General features: G+C 44.8%; 1 protein-coding gene across 4 annotated transcripts in view; it reads left to right on the top strand.

The window, feature by feature from the left end:
* The window catches only part of G3BP2 (G3BP stress granule assembly factor 2), a 265,334-nt gene that overhangs the window by 216,645 nt on the left and 23,990 nt on the right, over positions 1-24,699 (top strand). For all 4 annotated transcript variants that reach the window (XM_085635242.1, XM_085635228.1, XM_085635234.1 and 1 more), the window contains one exon: positions 4,920-5,038. In XM_085635242.1, coding sequence (XP_085491368.1) covers positions 4,920-5,038 — 119 coding nt within the window. The remainder of the gene's footprint in view (positions 1-4,919; positions 5,039-24,699) is intronic.

Below are 24,699 nucleotides of genomic sequence, written 5' to 3'. Positions count from 1 at the left end.
CTCCACGCGTAAAATAGGGGCCTCTATGGCATTCTTAGGGAACATTCCCTTAGAAGACATTTGCAAAGCAGCAACATGGTCTACTACACACACCTACACTAAGCATTACTGTGTTGATGTGCAATCCAAACAACAAGCTTCAGTAGGCCAAGTTGTCCTAAAAACTCTATTCCAAACTGCTGCAACGGATACAGGTGACCACCGCTAGGGGAGACACTGCTATATAGTCTATTCTTAGTGTGTGATCTGCAGCTCATATGCCTCGAACGGAATATGCTACTTACCAGTATGCATCTGTTCTTGGCATGTAGAGCTGCAGAGCCACACACGCCCACCCTCCTCCCCGGGACCTGTATCTGTTCCAGCATTGTCTTACTTAGACACTACACATGGACATCCTTTCTCTTTACTTCTTACACACTCAATCATTTCCCATCATGGGGAAAAACAATCTGAGAATGGAGTAGATGCCCATGCGCACAGTTGTCCAGAGGAGGAGTCTCCAATCTCGTGACCAAAGACTTCTTCTGAAGACAACCGCCTGCAATCATCCGAGCCCAACACCAGATGGCGATCTTATCCTTAGTGTGTGGCTCTGCAGCTCTACATGCCAAGAACAGATGCATACTGGTAAGTAGCATATTCCTTTTTCCTCAAGTAACTTTACATTGTATCTCATTGTCACCTAGCTGCAGCTGTTCTGTCCTGGCACGGTGATAGTATGATTTTTAAATGCTGTAAATAAAATAAAGAATTCCTGCTACTTCCTTGTGACAATGAATGATGAATGCCTTTGTCCCATGTTAGATCTTACCCTCTGAATGACTTCCTGCAGTAGGAAAAATTCAAGATGCCCCCGCAAGCCCAGGTCTAGACTGTCCCTATATCCCAGCAACTGAAACGTGGCATTGGACCTGAAGGATGTTTATTTCCAGATCACCATGCTTCAGGCACTTGGACGCTGCCTGCACTTCATAATGGGCTAGGATCAGTTTCAGTTTGTGGTGCTACTTTTTGGCATCACCAGTGCCCCTCAGTTAATCACGAAAATGATGGTGTTGGTCGCAGCACACCTTTGGAGGTCCAGCGCGGGTTACCTCAACGACTGGCGGTTGAAGGCAGACTTGCACCAGTCAGTTGTCAACCACCTCCTCATGACAGAACACCTAACATCACTTGGGTTTATTATCAGTGTGCCGAAGTAACACCTAGCTCTTTTGTAGAAGCTCCTGTTCAATAGAGCTGTTCTGGATACAGTACAGATTAGGGCCTTTCTACTGGAGTGGAGACTCCAGAACATTCAACCATGATCCAGATGTTTCTGCCTCTGGCCTGGATTCCAGTGCGGATGACACCGAGGCTGCACGGATTTTGGGGCTCCTGCACCTTGCTGGTAGCAAATGTTGCTTCCATAATGAGATTTGAAGTCCCAGTTGGCACAACATCAGGATTTGGAGGGTGTGGGGGTGTCAGATTGCATTTGCATTTCTGAGGAAACTGAAGATCTGCAGTTGTGGTTGGTGAACTGCGATTGGGTCAGTGGCAGACCTCTTTCCGTAACCCTCTCAGATTTGAAACTGGTAACAGATGCATCACTTCTGGGTTTGAGAGTCCCATCTGGAAGAGGTAGAGATCAGAGGCTTTTGGTCTCTGGGGCAAGCTTGACTCCACATCAGTTAGTTGGCAAACCTTTCCATCGTTTTATCTTAACAAGATTTCGTCTGCAGATGGCTCATTGGCTTTTATCTGTACTTCAGGGTTTTTCCAAACCTGACACTCTGAAACCATGTCAGTGTGACAATTTTTCTGAACAGGATATTATTGATTGTCTTTTTTTGTGATCATTATGTCCTTTTACGCAAGAAATGTATACTACCACTGCTTAGAGATTGTCACTTTGTCCAAACCAAGCCAGCCCTACTGTATCTTCAGATGTTAGCATCCCCCTTGGTTTGTTTTGGAGTGGCAAGTTTCCTAACTGGAGCCATTGGGCGTAGGAAAAAAATGTTTTTTTAAAACTGATATTAAGGCTTCAAATTTGTTTTATATGGAGGCCCATAATGTGTTAAGATTTTAGAGATCATCTTAAAATTTTGAGTTTGTCCTTTATTCACTTAGCACTTTATGTAACGTTTCTATATTGTATGTAGAGCAGCTCTTGGCACCCTATATGGCCGTTAGGAACGAAATTTCTGTAGCTTACCCCGTTTGGAGTATATATTTTTTAGCACTTTGTACTCTATAAAACCTTTTGCACTTTAAGATGTATTATAGGGAAAGAAATGTGAAGTTTTGTGTTTTTAATATGTTTGCCCTTTTGCACTTTGAATTTTTATCTTGAGGACTAACATGTTATTTTAATTTATGAGCTTGTTTATCTGCACTTTGCACTTTATATAAAATTTGTACTGTATGCTTAGCAAAGCTTTAGCATCATAAGATGGATCATAGGAAAACATAATTGTAGTTTTGTATTTTAACACTGTCTGCGCGTTTGCATTTTTGAATCCTGCTCACTAAGTTCCTTTTTCGCATGGATTGTTATGAGTTGGCTACCCAGCTGATATTAGGATGGCCTCCTTTTTAAAATGAAATGTAGTTTTGAATGTAATGTTTACTTTTATGACATTAAGTTGTCGAATAAAGCATTCTGTACAGACTGACTGTCAGTTGGAGTTGAGGGCAATTCTCTGGGTGTTAAAAGGCCTTTCTGCCCATCATCGGACGAAGGCTGGTGCCATTGCTCTCCGCCTACACCTCTGTCATGTGGCAGTACTGCAGTCATTACGTGGTGAGGTCTTTGGTCCTGTGCCAGAAGGGTCTACGCCTCTGGAAGTGTCTGGACTGCTAAGGAATTTCTCTGGTGGTGGTCCTCTTGGTGGGATCAATAAATGTTGGGGCAAACGAACTGTAAGGCCGCCTAGTTCTAGTAGAGCACGAATGGCAGTTGCACCCATAGATGGCACAGGGTGTCTTACTTATGGAGGGAACCCTGGCTCGATCTTTATGCCACCACCTAGAACGTGCAATGTTCGCACTTTTGTGCATTGTAGTTCACAAGGAGACTCTCTCCCTTAGATGTGTTGTGCCTAGAGTGGAGCTCAGGAATCCTGTATTCCTTCTCACTGCTGACTCTCCTCCCCAGAGTTCTGTAGAATATCAGAAATGACTAGACCCAAGTCATTCTAGTTACACTAGATTGGGCCAGGAGAGTGTGGTACCCGGAACTTCTGGGCATGAGCATTTGCCCTCCGATTAAGCTGGTGCGTCTGGAGGATCTTCTGTTGCAATAGCTGGGCAGAAAGCGGCATTGATGCCTTCACAATTTTTAGCTCTATGCTTGTAGTTAACCTCCTCTTGAGGTTATCCCATTGGCTGCAAGGGGTCCCTCTTCAAATTCGGTCTACTACAGTCATTGAGATACATTTGTGGCTTGGTGCAGCACCTGACAGATTGACTCACTACAAACCAAGTTGCCTGATGTTTTGTTGTTTTTGTCTCTGGCCGAGCAAGAACTTGCTTTGAGCAATATTAAATGCTATTTGTCTGCCTCTCTGCTTTTTAGCAGTTGCCAGATCAACTGTTTAAACCAACTGTAGTGATGAGATTTTTGCGAAGTTTGCAATGTTTATTTCCACCTAAGCCCTGTGTGATGCTCCTTTGGGTTTTTTAATTTGGTTCCTACGTTTTTAATGTGTACTCCCCTTTGAGGCATGCAGTTGTCCGGTGCATCTCCTGCCCTCAAAATGGTCTTCCTGATTGCTATAATATCCGCTTGGCTTGTGAGCGGACTTGAGGCGCTTTCTGTCCAACAGCCCTATACCACATTCTTCACCGATATACTGGTGCTGAAGACCCAACTGTCTTCTGCCCAAAAAGTAACACTTTGATGTCAGCAGGCTATCACACTCCTGACGTTCTTTGCTCTGCCTCATCCCTCAAGATGATGAGATGCTCCTTTGTTTGGATCCCAGAGAGCACTGTTTTTTTACATTGATCACACCAAGGTACGTCGTGTTGACTATAGCTCCTTATAGGGTTTGCTGAGCAGGCTGTCCGCAGCGGACCATCTTAATGGATTGTGCTCTGCTTTAAGATTTGCTACCCAATGGCCAAGAAGCAGCCTCTGTAAGGTTTCCGGGCTAATTCCACTTGTACTAAAGCTGCTACCTATATGTTGGCATGCGGAGAGCCTGTCCTGGATATTTGTTAGGCAGCTATATGGGTAACTGTACACATGTTCTTTAAGCACTACTGCCTAGTCAGTTGTGTCCATTGAGATTGGCACTTTTCCCTGCTCGGTCCTGCAGATCTTTTGGTATGAACCAGTTCACAGATCCTCTGCTTGTTGAGGTACTGCTATGCTAACTATTCACAATGTGAGCAATCTGCGTTTAGAGGTATCCATCAGACAAACAACTTGCTTACCTTCGGTAACACTCTTTCTGATTGTTTATTTGACTGCATATCCTTCGTTGACCATCCCAAATTCCCATTCTGTGAATGGGAGTCCTTTTTTTTTTTTCCTTCGAAAGCGGTCCCAATCTAGAGATTTCCTCACTTGTCGTGCCAATTTGCCAATGTGCTGTGAGAGGGGGCATATAGTTTTAAGAAGGCAATTGTCATCAGTGTGCATGGGGGGGGGGGGGGGGGGGGACCACGTATCTATCTCTGCTTGGCACTAAATAAAATTTGGTTTCTTATTACTTGTTGGTAATTAAAGAAGTTGAAGTTCACTTAAGTGCTACTTTTGTAAATTTGATACTCAAGGAAAGATAATACTCTGTAAAAATGTAAATGGAAAACACGGAGCTAATACTGTCATTGTTCAGTTCACAGTTTGTTTGGTGGTTTCTTCTCTAATTTGAAGCTATTGCTTTCAGGAAAAATTAATCACTGGTCCTCATGCTTTATTACAGCTTATGGAAATGTGATGGAGCTTCGTATCAATACTAAGGGAGTTGGAGGAAAACTGCCAAACTTCGGCTTTGTTGTTTTCGATGATTCTGAACCAGTTCAAAGGATTCTACTTGCCAAAGTAAGTAGATCACAATTACATTCCATGTCTTAAGCATATATTACTACTAAGGCTCCTGGTTTTCCGTTCAAACTGATTTTTACATATAAATACAGACTGAAAACATTTTGGTTTTTGTCTGTATTTATAAATAGAAACGGGAAAATACTTACAAAACAAATGCTCCTGCCGCCGCTGTGCTCCTGTAAAATCAGAGGTGCACAGGGGCAGCTAAAAGAAATCTGAAACTACTGCCCTCATACTTTCCTTCCGGAGAGGGGTGAACAAGTGCAGCTGGGAGCGCCGTGTCTGCAGAGACCCTCCAACACCCCTCACAGTGGTGGTCATACAAGGAAAATTGTTGGAGCAGTGCAAGCAGCCGATGTCCATTAAGAGGTGTGAAAACACCCCAGGACATCTGCTGCAGCCCCAGCAACCTTTTGTTTTAGTTGTATGGGAGGGGTAAGGAGGTTGATGTGATAGGGCACAGGGGCAGACATGCCTCCAAAAACTATTCGCATTAAGTCTAGCTGCATCTCTAAGTGACTATGCAGGCTGTGGGACAGTGAGGCAGAGAGAGGCGAGCAAGACAGTTAGCATGACTTAATTTTCCTTAGCAATAACAGCCAGAGTCTGGAAAATTAGTAGTACTTAAATAAAAATAACAGAAAGGACTCTACATTTTCTCTGTAGTGTCCATATCAGAACACTATTTTGTACAGATAAAGATGCAGGATTCTTTAGATATTTTGGTGATTTACAATACCTCAAGGAGTAGGTCGTCTTCTAGTGCACACTAAGCATTACCTGATATTCTTCGAGCAGACACTGTCTGTGATGGCTGATAAAATGTGAGTAAAGGAGGGAGTAATGCATTGACATTTTGCCGGACGGCGGTGCAGATGAGATCTAATCAAAATCACAAATTCACACATCTTTTCTTAGAGGACAGGCAAGACATTTGCTCCCAATTTGTAAAGTGCACTTAGCATAGGCTCAAATAAAAAAAATACAGCTATAACAACCTAGTGCAAGTGTGCATGTCAATTTAAATAAATGTGACAAAATAGCTTCAGCGTTTTTTTTTTCTTGCGACAAATATAAATGTGGATAAATACACATAAAATGACCCAAAAATAAATATGGATAAATACAGAACGAATTGTAAAAAAACAAAACAATTAACTGGGAGCCCCAATTATGACGAGGGCTCCCGGTTTAATGAGATATATATATATATATATATATATATATATATATATATATATATATATATATATATATATATATATATATATATATATATATATATTACATTTCCGTCTGTATTTATCCATATTTATGTTTTTGCCCTCATAGTATTTATTCATATTTATTTTGTGGTTTGCGAATAAGTGGAATAACAAATGGTTCAATTCTGCATTTATTGAACTATTAAACATGCAATCGTACTTTGATGCCCATCGTGTTTTAGCAAATTCAGCAGCCAAATATACCAAAGCACTACACCCACAGGTAAATATTAGAATTTACTACAAATATATTTTAACATATGCCTGTATTTAGAGATCGTAATCTATTAACTCCCCCTGCTGTCTATCTGCTCATCTGTAGTCTTGAAATTCACAACAGACAGCATGGAAAGTCACTCACTAGAAGCCCGATTTTCAGTATTTTTCCACATTTAAAAAATAAATCTAGACAGAAAATACATTTTCTGTCTGTGTATCTAAAAAAATCAGTAAAAACGAAAAACTGGTCTTAATTATTTTTCGGCCTGAAATTGACTCCTGTCACTTAAAAAAATAAACACAATTCTTCATGAGCAGTCTTAAACATTGAACATTTCCTCTTTGTAGGATTTAAAAAATCTTTAAAACAGGAATAGGAATTTCCACATTTTTAAATGCAACTTTTTTATATCTAAATAAAAAAAAAAAGCATACTTATCAGGTTTAATGCCAGATTCGTTTTTCTTACTTCATTGACTGACATTTTTGTGGTAGTACCATTGGTCAGTATCCCATTCCTTCTGCTGTTATGCTAATTGAAGATTTTTCCTCCGCATTTGGTTTACTACCCTGATTTACCCGTGAAGTTTCCCCTGATGCAAAGAAATCCAACATGACTTTAAAGATGCATAGAGCATTTTTCTTCCCAACCCATTATATTCCCCTTTTGAAAATGAAAGGGTGTGCTTTTCTTGTGGAATGCGTTCTCACATAAAGAAACCTGTTCTGTCTGTTTAGGGCATCCAAAGGGGTTCTCTATTTCCAGCATGTTGTGCATTGCCCTTGGATTTTTTTTTTTTGATTTTTTTTTTTTACTTTGCTCTGAGTATAATCCATTAAAAGGTTTCCAAGATCATGCTTTCCTGCATTGCACTGAATGGTTTTATCGTCTCTTTAGTGCCAACTTTATGTTCGCTACGTATTGGCATGAAATCTGCTTTTCCATCATGTTCTATGTCAGTGGTGTAGGAAACTGGGAGTTTTTTTGCAGTCCATCCCCTGTCAACACACATACACTCTGGTAATTGATGCAACTCTGACTGAAGTATACTGGGTTCCTGGTAACCAGGTCCCCAGTACCAGCGTTCTTTCACTAAAACTGACCAATTGTTTCCCCAATTGGCAAAATCTTTAGCACCCTCTAAGTCCCTAGTAAATGGTACCCTTAGTACCTAGGGTCTGAGGTACTAAAAAGGGTCCCTAAGGTCAGCAGCACAAACTGTGCCACCCTAAGGGACCCCTCACCAAGCACATGCCAGGCCGCCATGCAGCTGTGCCTTGGTGCAGACAAAGGTGAAAACGCTGCATGTCTCACATCTGTGTGTGCCACGTCCCCTAACACTGTATGTGGTATTTGTAAATCACACCTACAGCATTCCTGACGGCCCTAAGGCAGGGTGCTGAATCTTATATGTGAGGGCATATCTGCATGAGCAGATATTCTCCTTTGCTGGTCAGTCCTATTACTGCCAGTACAAGCCATTTCAAAGCGTGCTGGACACTGGTGAAAAACGAGTTTCCGAGCTATATGAAAATAAGGATGTTTGATACCAAATATCTCAGATTGGGAAAACCACACTGATGCCATTTTTGGATTCATCAATACATGCACACAGAAGGCACATTAGAGGTCCCCCTTAAAAACCTTCAAGCCACTGGTTTCTGCCAGCCTGTCATCCAAGATGCTGTTCTGGCCTCATAGGGGGAGAGCCAATGCTCTCACGAGACCCAGAACAATAACCTGTCCGGGAAGAATGTTTAACATCCCCCGCCTAATGATGACCTGCTAATGAGTCTTACTTGGGTGACAATCCTCAAAGGGCTGCTGAATTTAAAATGCAAAGCAGATTTTTTATATATCTCATAAAGTGCCAGCTTCCTACTGGTGGATATCTTGTTTTTCTAATAGATTGGCCCAGTGTATTTTATTGAGGGCTTCACTATCCCAGTCATTTCTAGTTCTAAGGTTAACTGTTTATAATATATTTTTTAAATTTCTTTAAACATTTAAGTAGAGGAAAACATTGAACCACCATTACTGGGCAGTGGTTTACGGACTCTACCTCAATTGACTTGCACAAGGGTTTTATGGTCAGTTTGGCATTGGAGCTTTAGGGGAGCCCTGCTTCTACCTCCGCCGTACTGGATACTTATAATGCAATTTAAAGGTCCTTCTGAGACCCATGCCTTTTACAGAATTTTACTTTTTTAACGTTGAGTAGCTTATAGTAGAGACTTCTACATTGTTGATCACTGAACCAAAGTGTCTGTGTCTACCGGGCAACATTAGAGCACCTTAGTAAGCACATGTTGCAAAAACAAAGCTTGCAACATGCTCTTAATACTCAGGAGCCTATGGTTCTGGTGTTGGCTGTGAGGATGTGAAAGGATTAGGATGTGGAGGGGCTCCAGAAGCAGCACTACATGGAGAAAAGGTAAGATGGCCAGCACTGGGCCACATTGCCTGAGGATTATTTCCTCATCCGCTAGTATCATAGCTATTTATTAAAGTTGTCAGGTTCCCTACACTAAAAGCACCCTTAATTCTAAAGTGCACCAGGTAAAACAATTCTTCAGAGTCATTGGAGAAAAGGAGCTAAGAGGCCATAATGAAGAAGGGGGATTCGCTAATTTGAGACAGAACAGCAAGTGACTTCATGGCGTTTATACGAAAATGGACAATGAAATCTTTAAATTGCACATCACACACAGCATTATTGTGAGAAAGTGCCATCTTTCTTGCATGGTATGCCCCCACTTTTTGCTAAATTGCTGAATGTACTTCGATTGAGTGTACCCTGGGTTCCTGCCAATCAGGTGCCCAGGGCCTATGTTCCTTCCTTAAACCACACAAACTCCAGATTGGCAAACCCTAGCCACATGTCAGCCCCTAGTAAATGGTTGTGAGAAAGTGGCTTTGTATATACTGTTCCCTAATAGGTACAGGGTGTACAGAGTCCACAGTCCCCCAGAGGCTGATAGAGGTCAAAGTTAGGTATGACCTTACTCTCAAAAGTGGTAGCTTGGTCGAGCAGTAAGGCAGTACCAGAGGACAGTGTAAAGCATTTATTGTACACATTCAGTCAGCAAATGGTTTCACACACCCAATAACTGAACTCTAGGCCAATGGTTTACATATATATAAAATATATGCTTGTTTTATTTTTAGAACCACAAAGGGGATAAAAATATACTTTCTCAGAATGAGAGGTTGAATACAAATACTTGTGTCTTGAGCAATAAATTGTTATAAACAGTCACAGTTGGTTGCAATAAACAATCCTATTTCCTAAACATAACAATGCATTGAGCTCAATGGTAAATTCAGGTTATTTGTAATAAATTACTTTTCAGATTACTTTTGGAATTCCAGGTCTGGCTCCTAGATCCAGCACTGGGTCAGTATTCAGAATCAAGTGATGAAAGTCGACTTAATAACTGTAATGATTTTTAAATAATATTTAGCTATTTCAAAAGTTAGCACTTAGAAAATATTTCAAGGAAAACATTCAATGGATCTCTATGGCAAGAAATTCAAATTGCAGGTAGAGTACTTTATCGTTACTTTAGTAATCCAGGACTGGGCACCTAGACCCAGGACTGGGGTCCTTATCAAAAACAGGTAAGTAATTTCGTTTGCAGAAATGGTACGATTTTAAAAGAATATTTCAAATTTGCAAAAGTAGACACTTAGAAGAAATTTCACAGAAAAGCAGACAATGGTTTCCTATGGGAGAAAAATGAGTTAGAGGTAAGTATAGTTGTGGACACTTTTCAGAGTCAGGGCTGGGCACCAAGATCCAGCACTGGGAGCTCACCTAGGAGCAGGTGAGTAAATTCGTTTTTGTCACTTGGCTGATTTTTGGTGAATATTTGCAGTTTTGAAAAGTTCACACTTAGAAGATTTCTGAAGAAAAAGCCAGTCAATGTTACCCTATGAGGAAAATGAAGTTAGCGGTTTACGGGTAAGTACTCGACTGGCAGAGTTGAAATTCCGGGCATAGACTCGGGTCCCCCAGTGTCAGGTAGGTACAGTTGGTTCACCCTCAGCGGTTTCAGGACGGCCGGGTGCAGAGAGAGTTAGGCCCAATGTTATCCTATGAGGGATAGGGGGGGTCTTGGTTGGTGGCTGCTGTCTGGCAAGCCACGCGGCTGTGGGAGCTGGGCTCCTGGTCACTTACTCAGGGCAAGTGGGGCAGTAGGTTAGTGTAGAGAGTGCACTGCCAGGGCCACTCGGGCGGCTGGGTGCAGGGTGCTTTTGAGCCTTCGGGCGCTCAATGGAAGTCAATGGGAATGTTCCGGTTAGGAAAAAGGCTGCAAGCTCGGGGACGAGGATGCTTCAGGTGCCACCACCACTTCGAGAGGTAAGTTGGGTAGTTGTAGGTTAGGTGGGTACCCCGGGATTGGGCACAGGGGGCCGCAGGGCGCCGCGTGCAGGGGTGCCTTTTGGTGTCAGGAAATCTTACCCTCTGTTGATCGCGGTTGGGGGGGGCACCTGGTTCTGAGGCTGCAGGCTTCTTCAGGAATGTCGAGGGGGGTCCTTGGGTGCCGGACTCGGGGTCACAGTCGCCGTGGGGTCGTCCTCAGGGTCTTTGTTCACTCCGGCACTGGCCAGGCTTGGCTGGTGCAGAGTGTGCTGGGTTCGCGGTTCCGGGCTGCTGCCAGGGGTTAGAGATAGGTTTCTGAGTAGAGCCTCTACTCATGGGAGTCCCAGGGAATCAGAGTTCAAAGGTAGCCAGGTCCTCCGGGGTTTTTGAGGTTGCTGGCCACAAGAGATGCCGCGCTGGAGCAGGAGCAGGTTCGAGGGTCGACAGGCCGGTAGGGCTGGGGCCAAAGCAGTTGGTGTCTTCCTCTGTTTAGCAGCTGCAGGGCAGGTCTTTGTTCTTCTTGCTCTTCTTGTAGTTTCAAATCTGGGATCTGTCGAAGGAAGGTTCAGGGTGCCCCTAAATACTAGATTTAGGGGCGTTACAGGTAGGTGAAGGCCAGGGACCAATGGGTCCTTGTCCTGGGGTGGGTACACCCCCTATCCTGCCTCTCTCCTGTGGGAGGGGGGCAGTAGCCTAATCCTGATAGGGTAGGGCCCCCCATCTTCAAGATGGCGATAGCCCGGAGATGTGCTTCACCTCGCCTCCCCCACCTGAGGGGTGGGGTGGGCAGGCTGGCACATTCCCTGTCCTTGTATGGGGTGTCCGGCCAAGCTTCCCTCCAGAGTGGGGGGTTGCAGAGGCCTGGGGAATCTCCAAGAGGCGGCATGCCTTTGAAGCTTCCCTTGGCTCATCCTGGGGGAGGAGATTTATCACCTCACCCAGGACGTGCATTGTTGCAGGCCCGGGAGAGCAGGGGCTCTCCCACCCAGGGGTCCAGCAACGTGTCTGCGGTGTGGCAGCCTGGGCAGCCTCAGAGCAGACGTGGATTGTAGGTTAGCTGTAAGGGGGCATCTCTAAGATGCCCTCTGGGGTGCTTAGTACATTAAATCCCACACTGGCATCAGTGTGGGTTTAATGTGCTGAGAAGTTTGATACCAAACTTCCCAGTCTTCAGTGTTGCCATTATGGTGCTGTGGAGCTCGTGTTTGACGAGCTCTCAGCACCATGTACTTGTAAATGGCAGCACTGTACTTACAGTGCCCAGGAATGGACCTGGGTACTGTAGGGGCACAGGGCTCCTGCTCCTGTGCCCACACCATAGGCATAAGTCACCCAGCCAGAGGGGTGGCTGACATATGCCTTGGCAGTGTAGGTGATGGGCATGGCACACAGAGATGTGTGCCATGTCGACTCTTTGTTTTTTCCTGCGCCCAGACACTCAGCCTGCAAAGGCAGTGTGTGTGTGTAAGGGTACAGGGCCTCTGAGGGTGGCACAATGAGTGCTGCAGCCCTTAGAGGCCTTACCTGGTCACAAGGCCCTGGGTACCTAGGGTACCATTTACTAGGGGCTGACATGTGGCCAGGGTTTGCCAATTGGGAGTTTGTATTTTAGGGAAGGAACACAGGCCCTGGGCACCTGATTGGCAGGAGCCCAGGGCACACCAAGGAAAAGTGCATCAGCTATTAGGCAAAAGGGGGGGGGGTTACTGCAACAGAAACCCACTTTCTCACAATGGTACCCTAGGTACCCAGGGCCTTGTGGCCAGGGAAGGCCTCTAAGGGCTGCAGCACTCATTGTGCCTCCCTCAGAGGCCCTGTACCCTTACACACACACACTGCCCTTGCAGGCTGAGTGTCTGGGTGCAGGACAAAACAAAGAGTCGACATGGCACACATCACTGTGTACCATGCCCATCACCTACACTGCCAAGGCATATGTCAGCCACCCCTCTAGCTGGGTGCATTACGCCTATGGTGTGGGCACAGGAGCAGGAGCCCTGTGCCCCTACAGTACCCGGGTCCATTCCTGGGCACTGTAAGTGCAGTGCTGTCATTTAAGAGTACATGGTGCTGAGAGCTTGTCAAACACGAGCTCCACAGCACCATATTGGCAACACTGAAGCCTGGGAAGTTTGGTATCAAACTTCTCAACACATTGAACCCACACTGATGCCAGTGTAGGATTTAATGTACTAAGCACCCCAGAGGGCATCCTAGAGATGCCCCCTTACAGCTAACTTACAATCCACGTCTGCTCTGAGGCTGCCCAGGCTGCCACACAGCAGACACGTTGCTGGACCCCTGGGTGGGAGAGCCCCTGCTCTCCCGGGCCTGCAACAATGCACATCCTGGGTGAGGTGAGAAATCTCCTCCCCCAGGATGAGCAAAGGGAAGCTTCAAAGGCAGGCCGCCATTTGGAGTTTCCCCAGGCCACTGCAACCCCCCACTCTGGCGGGAAGCTTGGCCGGAAACCCCATACAAGGACAGGGGATGTGCCAGCCTGCCCACCCCACCCCTCAGGTGGGGGAGGCGAGGTGAAGCACATCTCCGGGCTCTCGCCATCTTGAAGATGGGAGGCCCTACCCTATCAGGATTAGGCTACTGCCCCCCTCCCACAGGAGAGAGGCAGGATAGGGGGTGTACCCACCCCAGTACCAGGACCCATTGGTCCCTGGCCTTCACCTACCTGTAACGCCCCTAAATCTAGTATTTAGGGGCACCCTGAACCTTCCTTCCGGAGATTCCAGATAGAAAACTACAAGAAGAGCAAGAAGAACAAGGACCTGCCCTGCAGCTGCTAAAAAGAGAAGAAGATACCAACTGCTTTGGCCCCAGCCCTACCGGCCTGTCGACTCTCGAACCTGCACCAGCGCGGCATCTCTCGTGGCCAGCAACCTCACCAACCCCGGAGGACCTGGCTACCTTTTGGCTCTAAGCCCCTGGGACTCCCATGAGTAGAGGCTCTACTCAAGAAACCTATTTTTAACCCCTGGCAGTAGCCCGGAACCGTGGACCCAACACACTCTGCACCAGCCAAGCCTGGCCAGTGCCGGAGTGGACAAAGACCCTGAGGACGACCCCACGGCGACTGTGACCCCGAGTCCGGCACCCAAGGACCCCCCCTCGACATCCCGGAAGAAGCCTGCAGCCTCAGAACCGAGTGCCACCCCAACCGCGATCAACCAGAGGGTAAGATTCCCGATGTCAAAAGGCACCCCGGCGCCCTCCGGCCCCCTGTGCCCAATCCCGGGGTACCCACCTAACCTACAACTACCCAACTTACCTCTCGAAGTGGTGGTGGCACCTGAAACATCCTCGTCCCCGAGCCTGCAGCCTTTTTCCTAACCGGAACATTCCCATTGATTTCCATTGAGCACCCGAAGGCTCAAAAGCACCCTGCACCCAGCCGCCCGAGTGGCCCTGGCAGTGCCCTCTCTACACTAATCTACTTCCCCACTTGCCCTGAGTAAGTGACCAGGAGCCCAGCTCCCACAGCCGCGTGGCTTGCCAGACAGCAGCCACCAACCAAGGCCCCCCTATCCCTCATAGGATAACATTGGGCCTAACTCTCTCTGCACCCGGCCGTCCTGAAACCGCTGAGGGTGAACCAACTGTACCTACCTGACACTGGGGGACCCCTGAGTCCATGCCCGGAATTTCAACTCTGCCAGTCGAGTACTTACCCTTAAACCGCTAACTTCATTTTCCTCATAGGGTAACATTGACTGGCTTTTTCTTCAAAAATCTTCTAAGTGTGAACTTTTCAAAACTGCAAATATTCACCAAAAATCAGCCAAGTGACAAAAACGAATTTACTCACCTGCTCCTAGGTGAGCTCCCAGTGCTGGATCTTGGTGCCCAGCCCTGACCCTGAAAAGTGTTCACAACTATACTTACCTCTAACTCATTTTTCTCCCATAGGAAACCATTGTCTGCTTTTCTGTGAAATTTCTTCTAAGTGTCTATTTTTGCAAATTTGAAATTTTCTTTTAAAATCGTACAATTTCTGCAAACGAAATTACTTACCTGTTTTTGATAAGGACCCCAGTCCTGGGTCTAGGTACCCAGTCCTGGATTACTAAAGTAACGATAAAGTACTCTACCTGCAATTTGAATTACTTGCCGTAGAGATCCATTGAATGTTTCCTTTGAAATATTTTCTAAGTGCTAACTTTTGAAATAGCTAAATATTATTTAAAAATCATTACAGTTATTAAGTCGAATTTCATCACTTGATTCTGAATACTGACCCAAGGCTGGATCTAGGAGCCAGACCTGGAATTCCAAAAGTAATCTGAAAAGTAATTTATTACAAATAACCTGAATTTACCATTGAGCTCAATGCATTGTTATGTTTAGAAAATAGGATTGTTTATTGCAACCAACTGTGACTGTTTACACACATTTATTGCTTTAGACAAAAGTATTTATATTCAACCTCTCATTCTGAGAAAGTATATTTTTACCCCCCTTTGTGGTTCTAAAAATAAAACAAGCATATATTTTATATATATAAACCATTGGCCTAGAGTTCAGTTATTGAGTGTGTGAAACCATTTGCTGACTGAGTGTGTACAATAAATGCTTTACACTGTCCTCTGGTACTGCCTTACTGCTCGACCAAGCTACCACTTTTGAGAGTAAGGTCATACCTAACTTTGACCTCTATCAGCCTCTGGGGGACTGTGGACTCTGTACACCCTGTACCTATTAGGGAACAGTATATACAGAGCCACTTTCTCACAATTATGATTTACCCTGAATATACTTTTGAGGTGGTTTCTCAGTTTGGGACTCGCAACATCATGGCAGGTGTGGATGAACGTCTACACAATCCATCGGCATACTAAAACTACCAAAAGATTCCAAAGCATGTTCCTCCTCCATTGTTAGTCCAGAGACATTATACCTAAAGTTGGTTGAAATGTTTGGTAACTGGTGTTTTTCAAACACTTGGCATCTGACAAGGTGTCTCTTTAAACTTTTAATCTGATAGAGACTACTAGCCGCAGATTCCTTAACGTAGAATTATCCCCAGGTGTGAGTGGAACCGGAAAACTTTCTTACCCAGTATCTCTGCGTGCCGGGGGGCGTTACCTCGCGACTCCGCCCTGACGTCTTCTGCGGGTGTGATGTCAGCGAGGTCACATAAGCCCCACCCCGGCACGCTGACATCAGTTTCCTTCTTTTCCGCGTGCAACGCGGATCCGGATCGTGTTCCTCGCCTGTTTTCAGGCCGCCTTTTCATGCTGTGCGTTTCCTTTTGGGAACCGTGTGCAAATGCCTTCGGGCTTCAAGATGTGCTCATCTTGCACGCACCCCCTTTTCGAGCTTGGCCTTTTCTTCCTCTGGGGGGGCGACCTGCTTAGCTTACAGCCGTCGCCCAAAGAGGAATTGCTCTCCCCACCGCGTTGCCCTACGGAGGCGAGTGCTGCCTTCGCCCGGGCTGTCTCCACGACCGCAGGGATTTTGCGCATGGGCGATCCGGCTGCCCATTTACCCGCGGATCATTTGCTGGAGGTTCTCCATCAGGGCTCTGGTGGATGGGAGCTGCTTCTTCCTTTCGAAGCTTTTCTCCATAATTCTCTCTTGGGGGCCTGGGGGCATCCTCCCACAGGGGACCTGGTGCCCCAGCCGCTTCTGCACCGCCACCGTCCTGCTCCGCATGATCCTGTCTGCCTTTCCTTCCACCCTTCTACCAGGGGCCCTCTTCTGCAGATTGCCTTTCCCTTCTTGCCATTGGTGTTGTCTTCCCCCGTCGCGGGAGGCCCAGTGGTTAGATTCAAGGGGGCGCAGCATCTTCGCCTCCTGCAGTGCTGCCTTGTGGGCGCTCAACATGCTATGTGTGTTGGCCAGAGCAACTTCTTGCTTGTGGGATTCGGTGGAGTCCATCCTGTCTTCAGCTTCTTAGGAGGGTGCCTCCGCTGATCTGCTGCACCATGTGTTGGATGGCCGATAGCTGGCAGCGTTTATTTTTCGCTCTGCTCTGGATGTTTCTGAGGCGCTTGGTCGCACCCTGGCTTCTTCAGTGGCCCTCCATCGCCTTGCTTGGCTGTGGGATAGTGTTTTCTCTGAGAACGTTAGGGAGCGGCTGGTTGACCTCCCCTTCGATGGCGCTCTTTTGTTTCACGCCCCTGCAGATTCTGCCATTCAGAGGTTCCTTGCAGGGCTTCGTCGTCGTCCTCCTCCTCAGTGAACCTGGAGGTCGGTCTGTGTTCTGGGAGGTGTTCTCCCATTGTTTTCTGGGGCCTAGTAACAAGTAGCCCCGTTGTGTATTCTGTGTGGTTGGTGTGCCTTCAGGGTCCTTCGGTTGGCCCTTCGGTGCTGTTGGCTGCTGGTTCAGCCCCCCTTTTTAGGTCTCGCCTGACCCAATGCATGCGCTGGTCTGGCGAGAATTTTTGTGAGAGCTCAAAGTGCTACCATGGCCAGCCTAGAGCTACAGTGCATGTGCGTGGGCGCCGCGCTTGATTGCGATCACTTTCACGGCCGCTTTGATGTTTGATCGCCATCACTTTGCGCCTGCACGGCCGCGATGATGTTCTCCGTGAGCCATTGCTGCTTTTTATTCTGTTTATTACTTCTATGTAGTAATGGTGGCACCTGTGCTTTAGCTTAAACATCTTAGGCTAAAGTCGGGTGCTGAGATTGCTTCAAAAGTAAAGAAATAGACAATTATTTACTATTGAAGCAATCTCTGTACCCAACTTTCACTTAAGACGTTTAAGCTGAAGCACGGGTGCCGCCATTACTACAGAGCAGTAATGAACAAGCAATGGCATAGCCAATAGGTCTCGCTTTTGACACCTTATAAGTATTTAGTTATTCAACTGTTGCATGGCTAAACACTTATAAGGTCCCAAAAGCGAGACCTATTGGCTATGCCAATGCTTGTTTGCCTTATGGTTTTGGCTGTTGGTAAGTCTGTATGGGTCCTGGTATTGGGCCTTTTGTGTCTTATTTATTGGCTGCTTGGCAAGCCTTCTGCGGTTTTGCCCACATGCTTTTTCTGTTTGTCCTCTGCTGCGTAATTTTTTCCTAAGAGGTGTTCCCATGTTTTCTTGGGACGTAGCATACCCTATGTGGGGTACTGGTAGCTATTACATAGCTCACAATGGAAAATATAGTTCCCAGGCAAGCATATACGACTAATAGTTCAAATTAATAAGCACAGAAATAGTAGAGCAGACAAATAATGTAGTTCACAATTTTAATTAAAAAAGGGGAAAAGATAAAAACATCACATATAGTGAGATGATAATATACAGTAAAATTAAAATTTACAATAATACAGTTCAATGATATGTTACATGTAGTGGCAGAACATAAAATATCTTCACGACGCGCGTTTCGGCACAGGGTGCCTTCGTCAGGAGTAGCCACAACAGATCTAAATAATTAATGAGAACAAACATTATTAAACATACCATTCTGTGCTACAACTTTAATATTACAATGCTGAGTTTGTCTGAAAAAAGGTTCTTTTAATTCGAAAATTACATGCATCTGATAGTTTCATTAACGTGATATGACAAGAAAAAAAGGAAGAAAGAAAGAAAAGAAAAGAGAGAAATGAAGAAAAAGAAAGAAAAGATATGAAAAAGAAAACAAGGAAAAGATGTTAAAGAAAGAAGGAGGAATTATGAGCGGAAAAAGCAGAAGAATTAAAAGTAAAGTTAATGAAGAAGGAAGAAAAAGGAAGAAGAAAAGATGTGATAGTGAATATAATGAATTTATTCCCAATGAGTCTATAATCTATGAGCATTCTTCATGATTGTAAGTATGTAAAACACCCGTGATGAAAAAGGAGAAAAGAAGAAGGGGATAGGGAAGGAGCTGGAATAATAATTATGTTTCTTACTTATGTGGGTAACAAAGGTGGATCAATGACATATGTATATGGGGACAATATCGACCAGGGATATGATTTCTTCCTGTTAAGTGTATGGATCCTTTATTTTCTAGTGAAAGAAACGAATATATTAATTAACGGGAAAAATTAAAGTCAAAATATTGATATAAAGAAAATGAAAGAATAGGGTATTTACTTGTTTATTCGGTGGTTCTTAGTAAGGAAGGGGATGTTTTTATTCGATTTCAACCCCGTGGGTCTGAAAAATGATGATCCTAAGTCACACCGTAATGTTTCTTCCAAAGATATAGTTAGCGAGAGGGAATAAAACTTGTGACTCTAAGGATGATAAAAAGTAAGGTAAGGTAATGGAAACATCTGTGATGTAGTGTTCAAAAAACACCAGTACTATCTTAATATGTACGAGTAAGGATATTAAATAGCAGTAATAATGAGTAATGATTTTATGTAGGATAACACTTAAGCTCGAAAAGTATGTACATAGAGGGAAAAGGGTGTCTGTTACGAATAACTGCCAGCTGGTACTAGGTAGACTCCAAAATACATGCGGGTCTTGTGAGTGAGAAAACTGTAGTGAGATTCTATATTATAGAGCTGTCTCATGAGTATATAACTGGATCTGGAATAATTGATGTTACCTCAATATGTCAGTTGATATTCTGATAAATGCTTGAGTACGGCAGAGCGTGTAGATAGTAGGTATACAAATACGATGATGTCGGAGCTTTAGAGACACGCATATAATTATGCTTAAAAAGAAAAAGAGGGGGAATACTGAGTTAGGTGAAAATAAATGTAACAAAGATTAGAAAAAGGTATAGATAAATATATAGACGCGCTTACCAGGATAGGTCTCGCTAATCTGTTGCAACATGGGGCAAAGAAGCGCAGAAAAGATAGTCAAACAACATGTGAAATTAAGAATTGGATATTAAAAGGGGAGCGCGTGGAAAGAATTAGTTCGCTTACCGGATAATCAAAATCTCGATTGAAAAGTTGCTTCCGCTCGTCAAAGTGTGGTATGATGCGATAAAGGGATAAACTCGCTGTGAGCCGTTAAATAAGCGGAGATTGTTAAATCGCGGAATCACGTAACGGCTTTGATGGAACGTGTGTAGCCAAACCTGTATGAGCGGTTCTGATTGGATAAGGTAACTGAATACGACACATGGTGGTGTGTGATTGGTCCATGTGATCTTGTATACGAATTGCTTTGTGGAGAAGTAAAACAAAACAAAGATGTAAGTGTCCCAATGGCTGAAAAGGGGCCCAAAAAGATAAATAGTAAAGCGGACAAGTCTAACGAGTCCACAGGCTAGAATGATAATAAGGAAATGTCCCAATGGCTGAAAGGGGGCCAAAAAGGTAAATAATAATGATGACATGTATAATGAGTCCACAGACTAGAATGATAATAAGGAAATGATGAAGCTGAATGAAAGATCGTATGGTGTGTTGAATGTATATAAGGCATAGGGGTAAATAATACTTGTAAAAAACTTATTTGGAAATTCTGATGGTGTATGAACTATGCAGAAGGCAGTGAGGAAAATCAGAATCACTAAGGGATCTTAAGTAATAGCGTTTTCCCAAGGTAAATCATTATTTAAACCATTTTTAAATGTGTCCAGATTGAAAATCCAATAAACTTCTCGTTTCTTTCGGATTTTTTGGCCACCTTCTGTGTCTGAGATTTTGATTTTTTTCTAGTATTCGCCATCGGATGTCATCTGGTTTATGTTTGAAGTCTGTGTAGTGTTTAACTAGAGGTGCTGTCAATTTCATAGTTTTAATTGCTGATCGGTGTTCTGTTAATCTGGTTTGAATGGTTCTAGATGTCTCTCCTACGTAACCTAAATTGCAAGGGCAGAGGAGCAAATAGATGACATTTTGAGTTTTGCAGTTCCATAAGCCTTGTGCTTTAATGGTGACATTGTTAAATGTCATGTGTTCTCCTTCCAGTATATTGTTACATGATTTACACATGGTACAGCGTATAGTTCCTTTGATGGGATTGCTACCATCAATGGTTTTTTGCACAAAGGAGGATTTTGTTTCTTTAGGGGTGAATATAGAATGTACTATAAAATCTTTGATGTTTTTATTTCGACGGTGGGCGAATACTGGTTTGTCAATCTTTTTCTGATCTGAATTACAGTTCAAGAGGTGCCAGTTGGAATTAATGATCTGTTTAACTTGTTGGTTCAAGCTGGAATGTTTGGTGATGCAAACTAGTTTTTGATTAGTATTGGTTTTGCTTTTATTGAAAAGGTGATCTCTGTCGAAAAAACGGGCTCTTTTGTATGATTCTCTTATAAGGCGATGTGGGTAACCTCTTGCTAAAAATTTCTGTTTCATGATTGTTGCTTGAATATCAAAATCTGAGAGATTTGTGCAATTACGCCTCACTCTTAGAAATTGAGAGAATGGAATGCTTTGTTTTTGACTACGAGGGTGATTACTTTCAAAGTGCAGCAGGGTGTTTCTAGCTGTTGGTTTCACAAAGAGGTCAACTTCTAATTTTCCTGTATTATGTCTGATCCAGATGTCTAGGAATTCTACTTTATCTGAGCTTATGTTGGCAGTGAATTTAAGATTGACATCTGTGACGTTCAACCAGGACAGAAATTCCCTAAGAGTCTGTTCTCCATTGGTCCAGACAAAAAAGATGTCATCAATGTATCTGGACCAATGGGAAACAGACTCAAAGAACGGTGCTACTTCGTTATAGATGTGTTTTTCTTCGTAGTGGGCCATATAGATGTTAGCTATTGAAGGCGCTACTGAAGCACCCATGCTGACTCCCTTCGTTTGACGGTAACATTGTTGCCCAAATTCAAAGATGTTTTCAGATAAGATTAGGTGTAATCCTGTTAGAATGAACGATTTGGAGCAAGGGATGTTATATTTATCTATGAACCAATCGACTGCTTCTAGAGCCTCTTTCTGAGGTATGTTGCTATAAAGAGACTCTATATCTAGAGTTACCAATAAATCTGTATCTGGGTTGAATCTGATATTTTCTACTTGTTGTATCATTTCTCCTGTATCTTTAATATAGGCTTCAGTTAGTGGAATAAAAGGTCTTAATATTTTGTCTATATATTTAGAAACAGGTTCTGTGGGGGTACCTATGGTGGAGACTATAGGGCGGTAGGGGGGGTCTTCTATGTTTTTGTGTATTTTTGGGACTCCGTATATGCAAGAGGTTTTAAGTTTAGATGTATTCAGGTAGTCATATTCTTTTCTGGTGATACTACCTACATTTAATGCTTGATTGGTTATATGCCGAATTTTTTGTATGATGTTCTGAGTGGGATTGGATTTTAATTTGGAATAAAAAGTCTCATCATTAAGCATACTGAACATCTTCAGTTGGTAATCAGATGAGTTGATGATAACAATGCCTCCACCTTTATCACAACTTTTAATTGTGAGGGTTTGGTTTTCACTTAAAGTTTTTAAAGATATGAATTCATATTCCACAGGGGGTCCTTGATACTCACATGTAGCTATTACATAGCTGTCATGTGCTGGGGTGGTGTGGTCATCCTTTGCGGGTTCCTTACTCTCCTTGGCGTTACGGTAGATCGCTGTAGCGGTCTTCTTGCTCTGGTCTTAGCGCGGCTTGCGTTGCGCCCAGCTTGCCCGGTTTGGCCTGCTGTCTGCGGTGTAGTGTTGTGGCGCTTCCGCCCTTCTGTCTGGGGATTCGGCCTGGTCCTCTATCTGGTGTTCCCGAGGGACTGGCTTTCTTTGGCTGCTGTCTTCTAGTTGACGGTCTGGCCCGTCCTCTCATTTTCTTCTGCCTGGCCCCACTTCTTTTGTGGGTTAGTGTGTGTGTTTCGGGGACGGCCCCTCCCTTTGGTGTGTCCTGGCCCTCCCTGATCTGTCTTCAGCTTGCGCCTGGCTTGGTCTGGTGCGCTGCTTCGTGGTGGTGCCTGCTGCTTGCTGCGCATGCCTGCGTGCTTGTTCTGGTCCACCGTTGGGGCCCTTACTGTGTTCCCTTGTGCCTCTGGTTCCGCTGGGGCTTTGTGCATCTGTTTTTCTTCTTGCGCCTGCGCTATTTGCGGGGGAGCGGTTCATACCTTGTCCGCTGTTTGCGCCCGAGGTGGGTTTGGCTGTTCCCCATCACTGCGTGTGCTTATTTTGGTGGGCCCTGCCTCTTCTCCCTGGGGTTTGAGGTGCTTCTTTTGCTCCTTGTGTTTCTCCGGGCACTGTCTGCCCCTGCGGGGGGGTTGGGCGGCCCTCCCTTAATTGGGCGTGGGCTCTCCTGGCCTTCCCTTCTTGTTCCTGTGACATGTCCCCTGCTGGGGCCCTGTGTCTCCTGTTGGGGAGGCTCTCTCGCAGGCCCTCCTCCCTTCTGGGTATGGCTAGGGTATCTATTCTACATTAAGGAATCTGTGGCTAGTGGTCTCTATCAGATGTAAAAGTTACCTCTGGTAACGATGTATCTGGTAGAGATGATTCTAGCTGCAGATTCCTTCACGACCTGCCCTTCCTCCCCGTTCTGCGAGGACCCTCAGCTTTGTTTTCTGCACTCGCCTCCCTCTTGGTGGCTTGTCTTCTGTGGGTGTTCTCTTTGCTCTCTTCCGGTCAGGCTATCCGGTATTGCTGATTGTACACCCCCCCCCCCCCTTTTCCCTTCGATACAGAGTTGGTTGGTTTCTGCGTGCCTTTTCATCCCTCCAGCTGGCTTCTCTCCAGTGTAGGGGCCTACTTTTGCTCTTTTTTCCCTCTGTTTGTTGGGAGTTTCTGATCCCCTTGCGGTCGTCTACACTGGGGATTCTTTTGCCTGTCTTTTGGCCTCCTGCTCCTTTCACGGGATGTGACCCTCCTTGCCGGTGCAGTCTGGGGGTCGATTGCTGTTGCTCCTCTGTTCCGGGCTTGTGGCCCTTCACTGTGTGGTTTGTGGTTGCTGATTCTCTCTTTCTGTTACCGCACTTTCACATGCTTATGCCTCCAGGATGGATATCGCCTTGGCTTGCACGGTTGTTCCTCTGAGGGGCTTCGCTGCTCTGGCCTTCTGGTATTTTAGTGCCAACTGGTGCTATCGGCTTGGCTTGCACTGTTTATCGGAGTGGTGCTCTGCTCTTTGCCTGCTATGGCTTAGCTGCTATAGCCTTCTGGTACCTTTGTGCCAACTGGTGCTGTTCCTCACTTTTTGTTTCTCTCTTTTGTTTCTCTGATTTTTTTTCGCACACTGTTCCCATGCTCTCCTCAGTTTTGTTGTGATGGCTCCACGTTGTGGCGCAGGATAGTTCTCCGAAGCAAACTGACGTCAGCACGCCGGGGTGGGGCTTATGTGACCTCGCTGACGTCACGGCTGCGGAAGACGTCAGGGCGGAGTCGCGAGGTACCGCCCCCCCGGTGCGCAGAGAATGCTGGGCAAGAAAGTTTTCCGGGTCCAGTGTCACGCCTGGGGATAATTCTATGTTAAGGAATCTGCAGCTAGAATCGTTTCTACCAGATACATCATTACCGGAGGTAAGTAACTTGTACATTACATGACTTGTTTGCAAAGGAAATGGTTCAATGTCGTAGAGAAACAACATTTGAAAGTGATATATCTGCATTAACTTTTGACATGAGATAGTGAAAACATGATTAATTTCCCTGTAGAGGAATGCTTTTGTAACTGTTTTTTTAAAGCTACCAGTTGATTTTTTTTTTCTTTGGGTTCCACTTTCATAGACTTTTTGACACTGCCATAATGGCAGAAATCTATTGCCGACATATTAACGGCTATTAGAGCGTTTTGGGGGGACTTGTCCTAAAGTCTTTCTGCAGTTTTTGCAGTTTGAATCCTTTTCTGGATTCACATGCTATGTGTTAATTCTGCTGTCTAGTGGTTGGATCCGGAATCTTGTTGTGTCTGGCTGCTTTTTTCTTTTTTAAATTACAATAATGGGCTTCATCTACCACCATTTGGTGAAA

This window comes from Triturus cristatus, chromosome 2_1 (assembly GCF_964204655.1).
Source record: "Triturus cristatus chromosome 2_1, aTriCri1.1, whole genome shotgun sequence".
Taxonomy (NCBI): domain Eukaryota; kingdom Metazoa; phylum Chordata; class Amphibia; order Caudata; family Salamandridae; genus Triturus; species Triturus cristatus.
The sequence above is the reverse complement of the archived record's forward strand: the minus strand, read 5'-3'. Positions and strand labels throughout refer to the sequence as shown.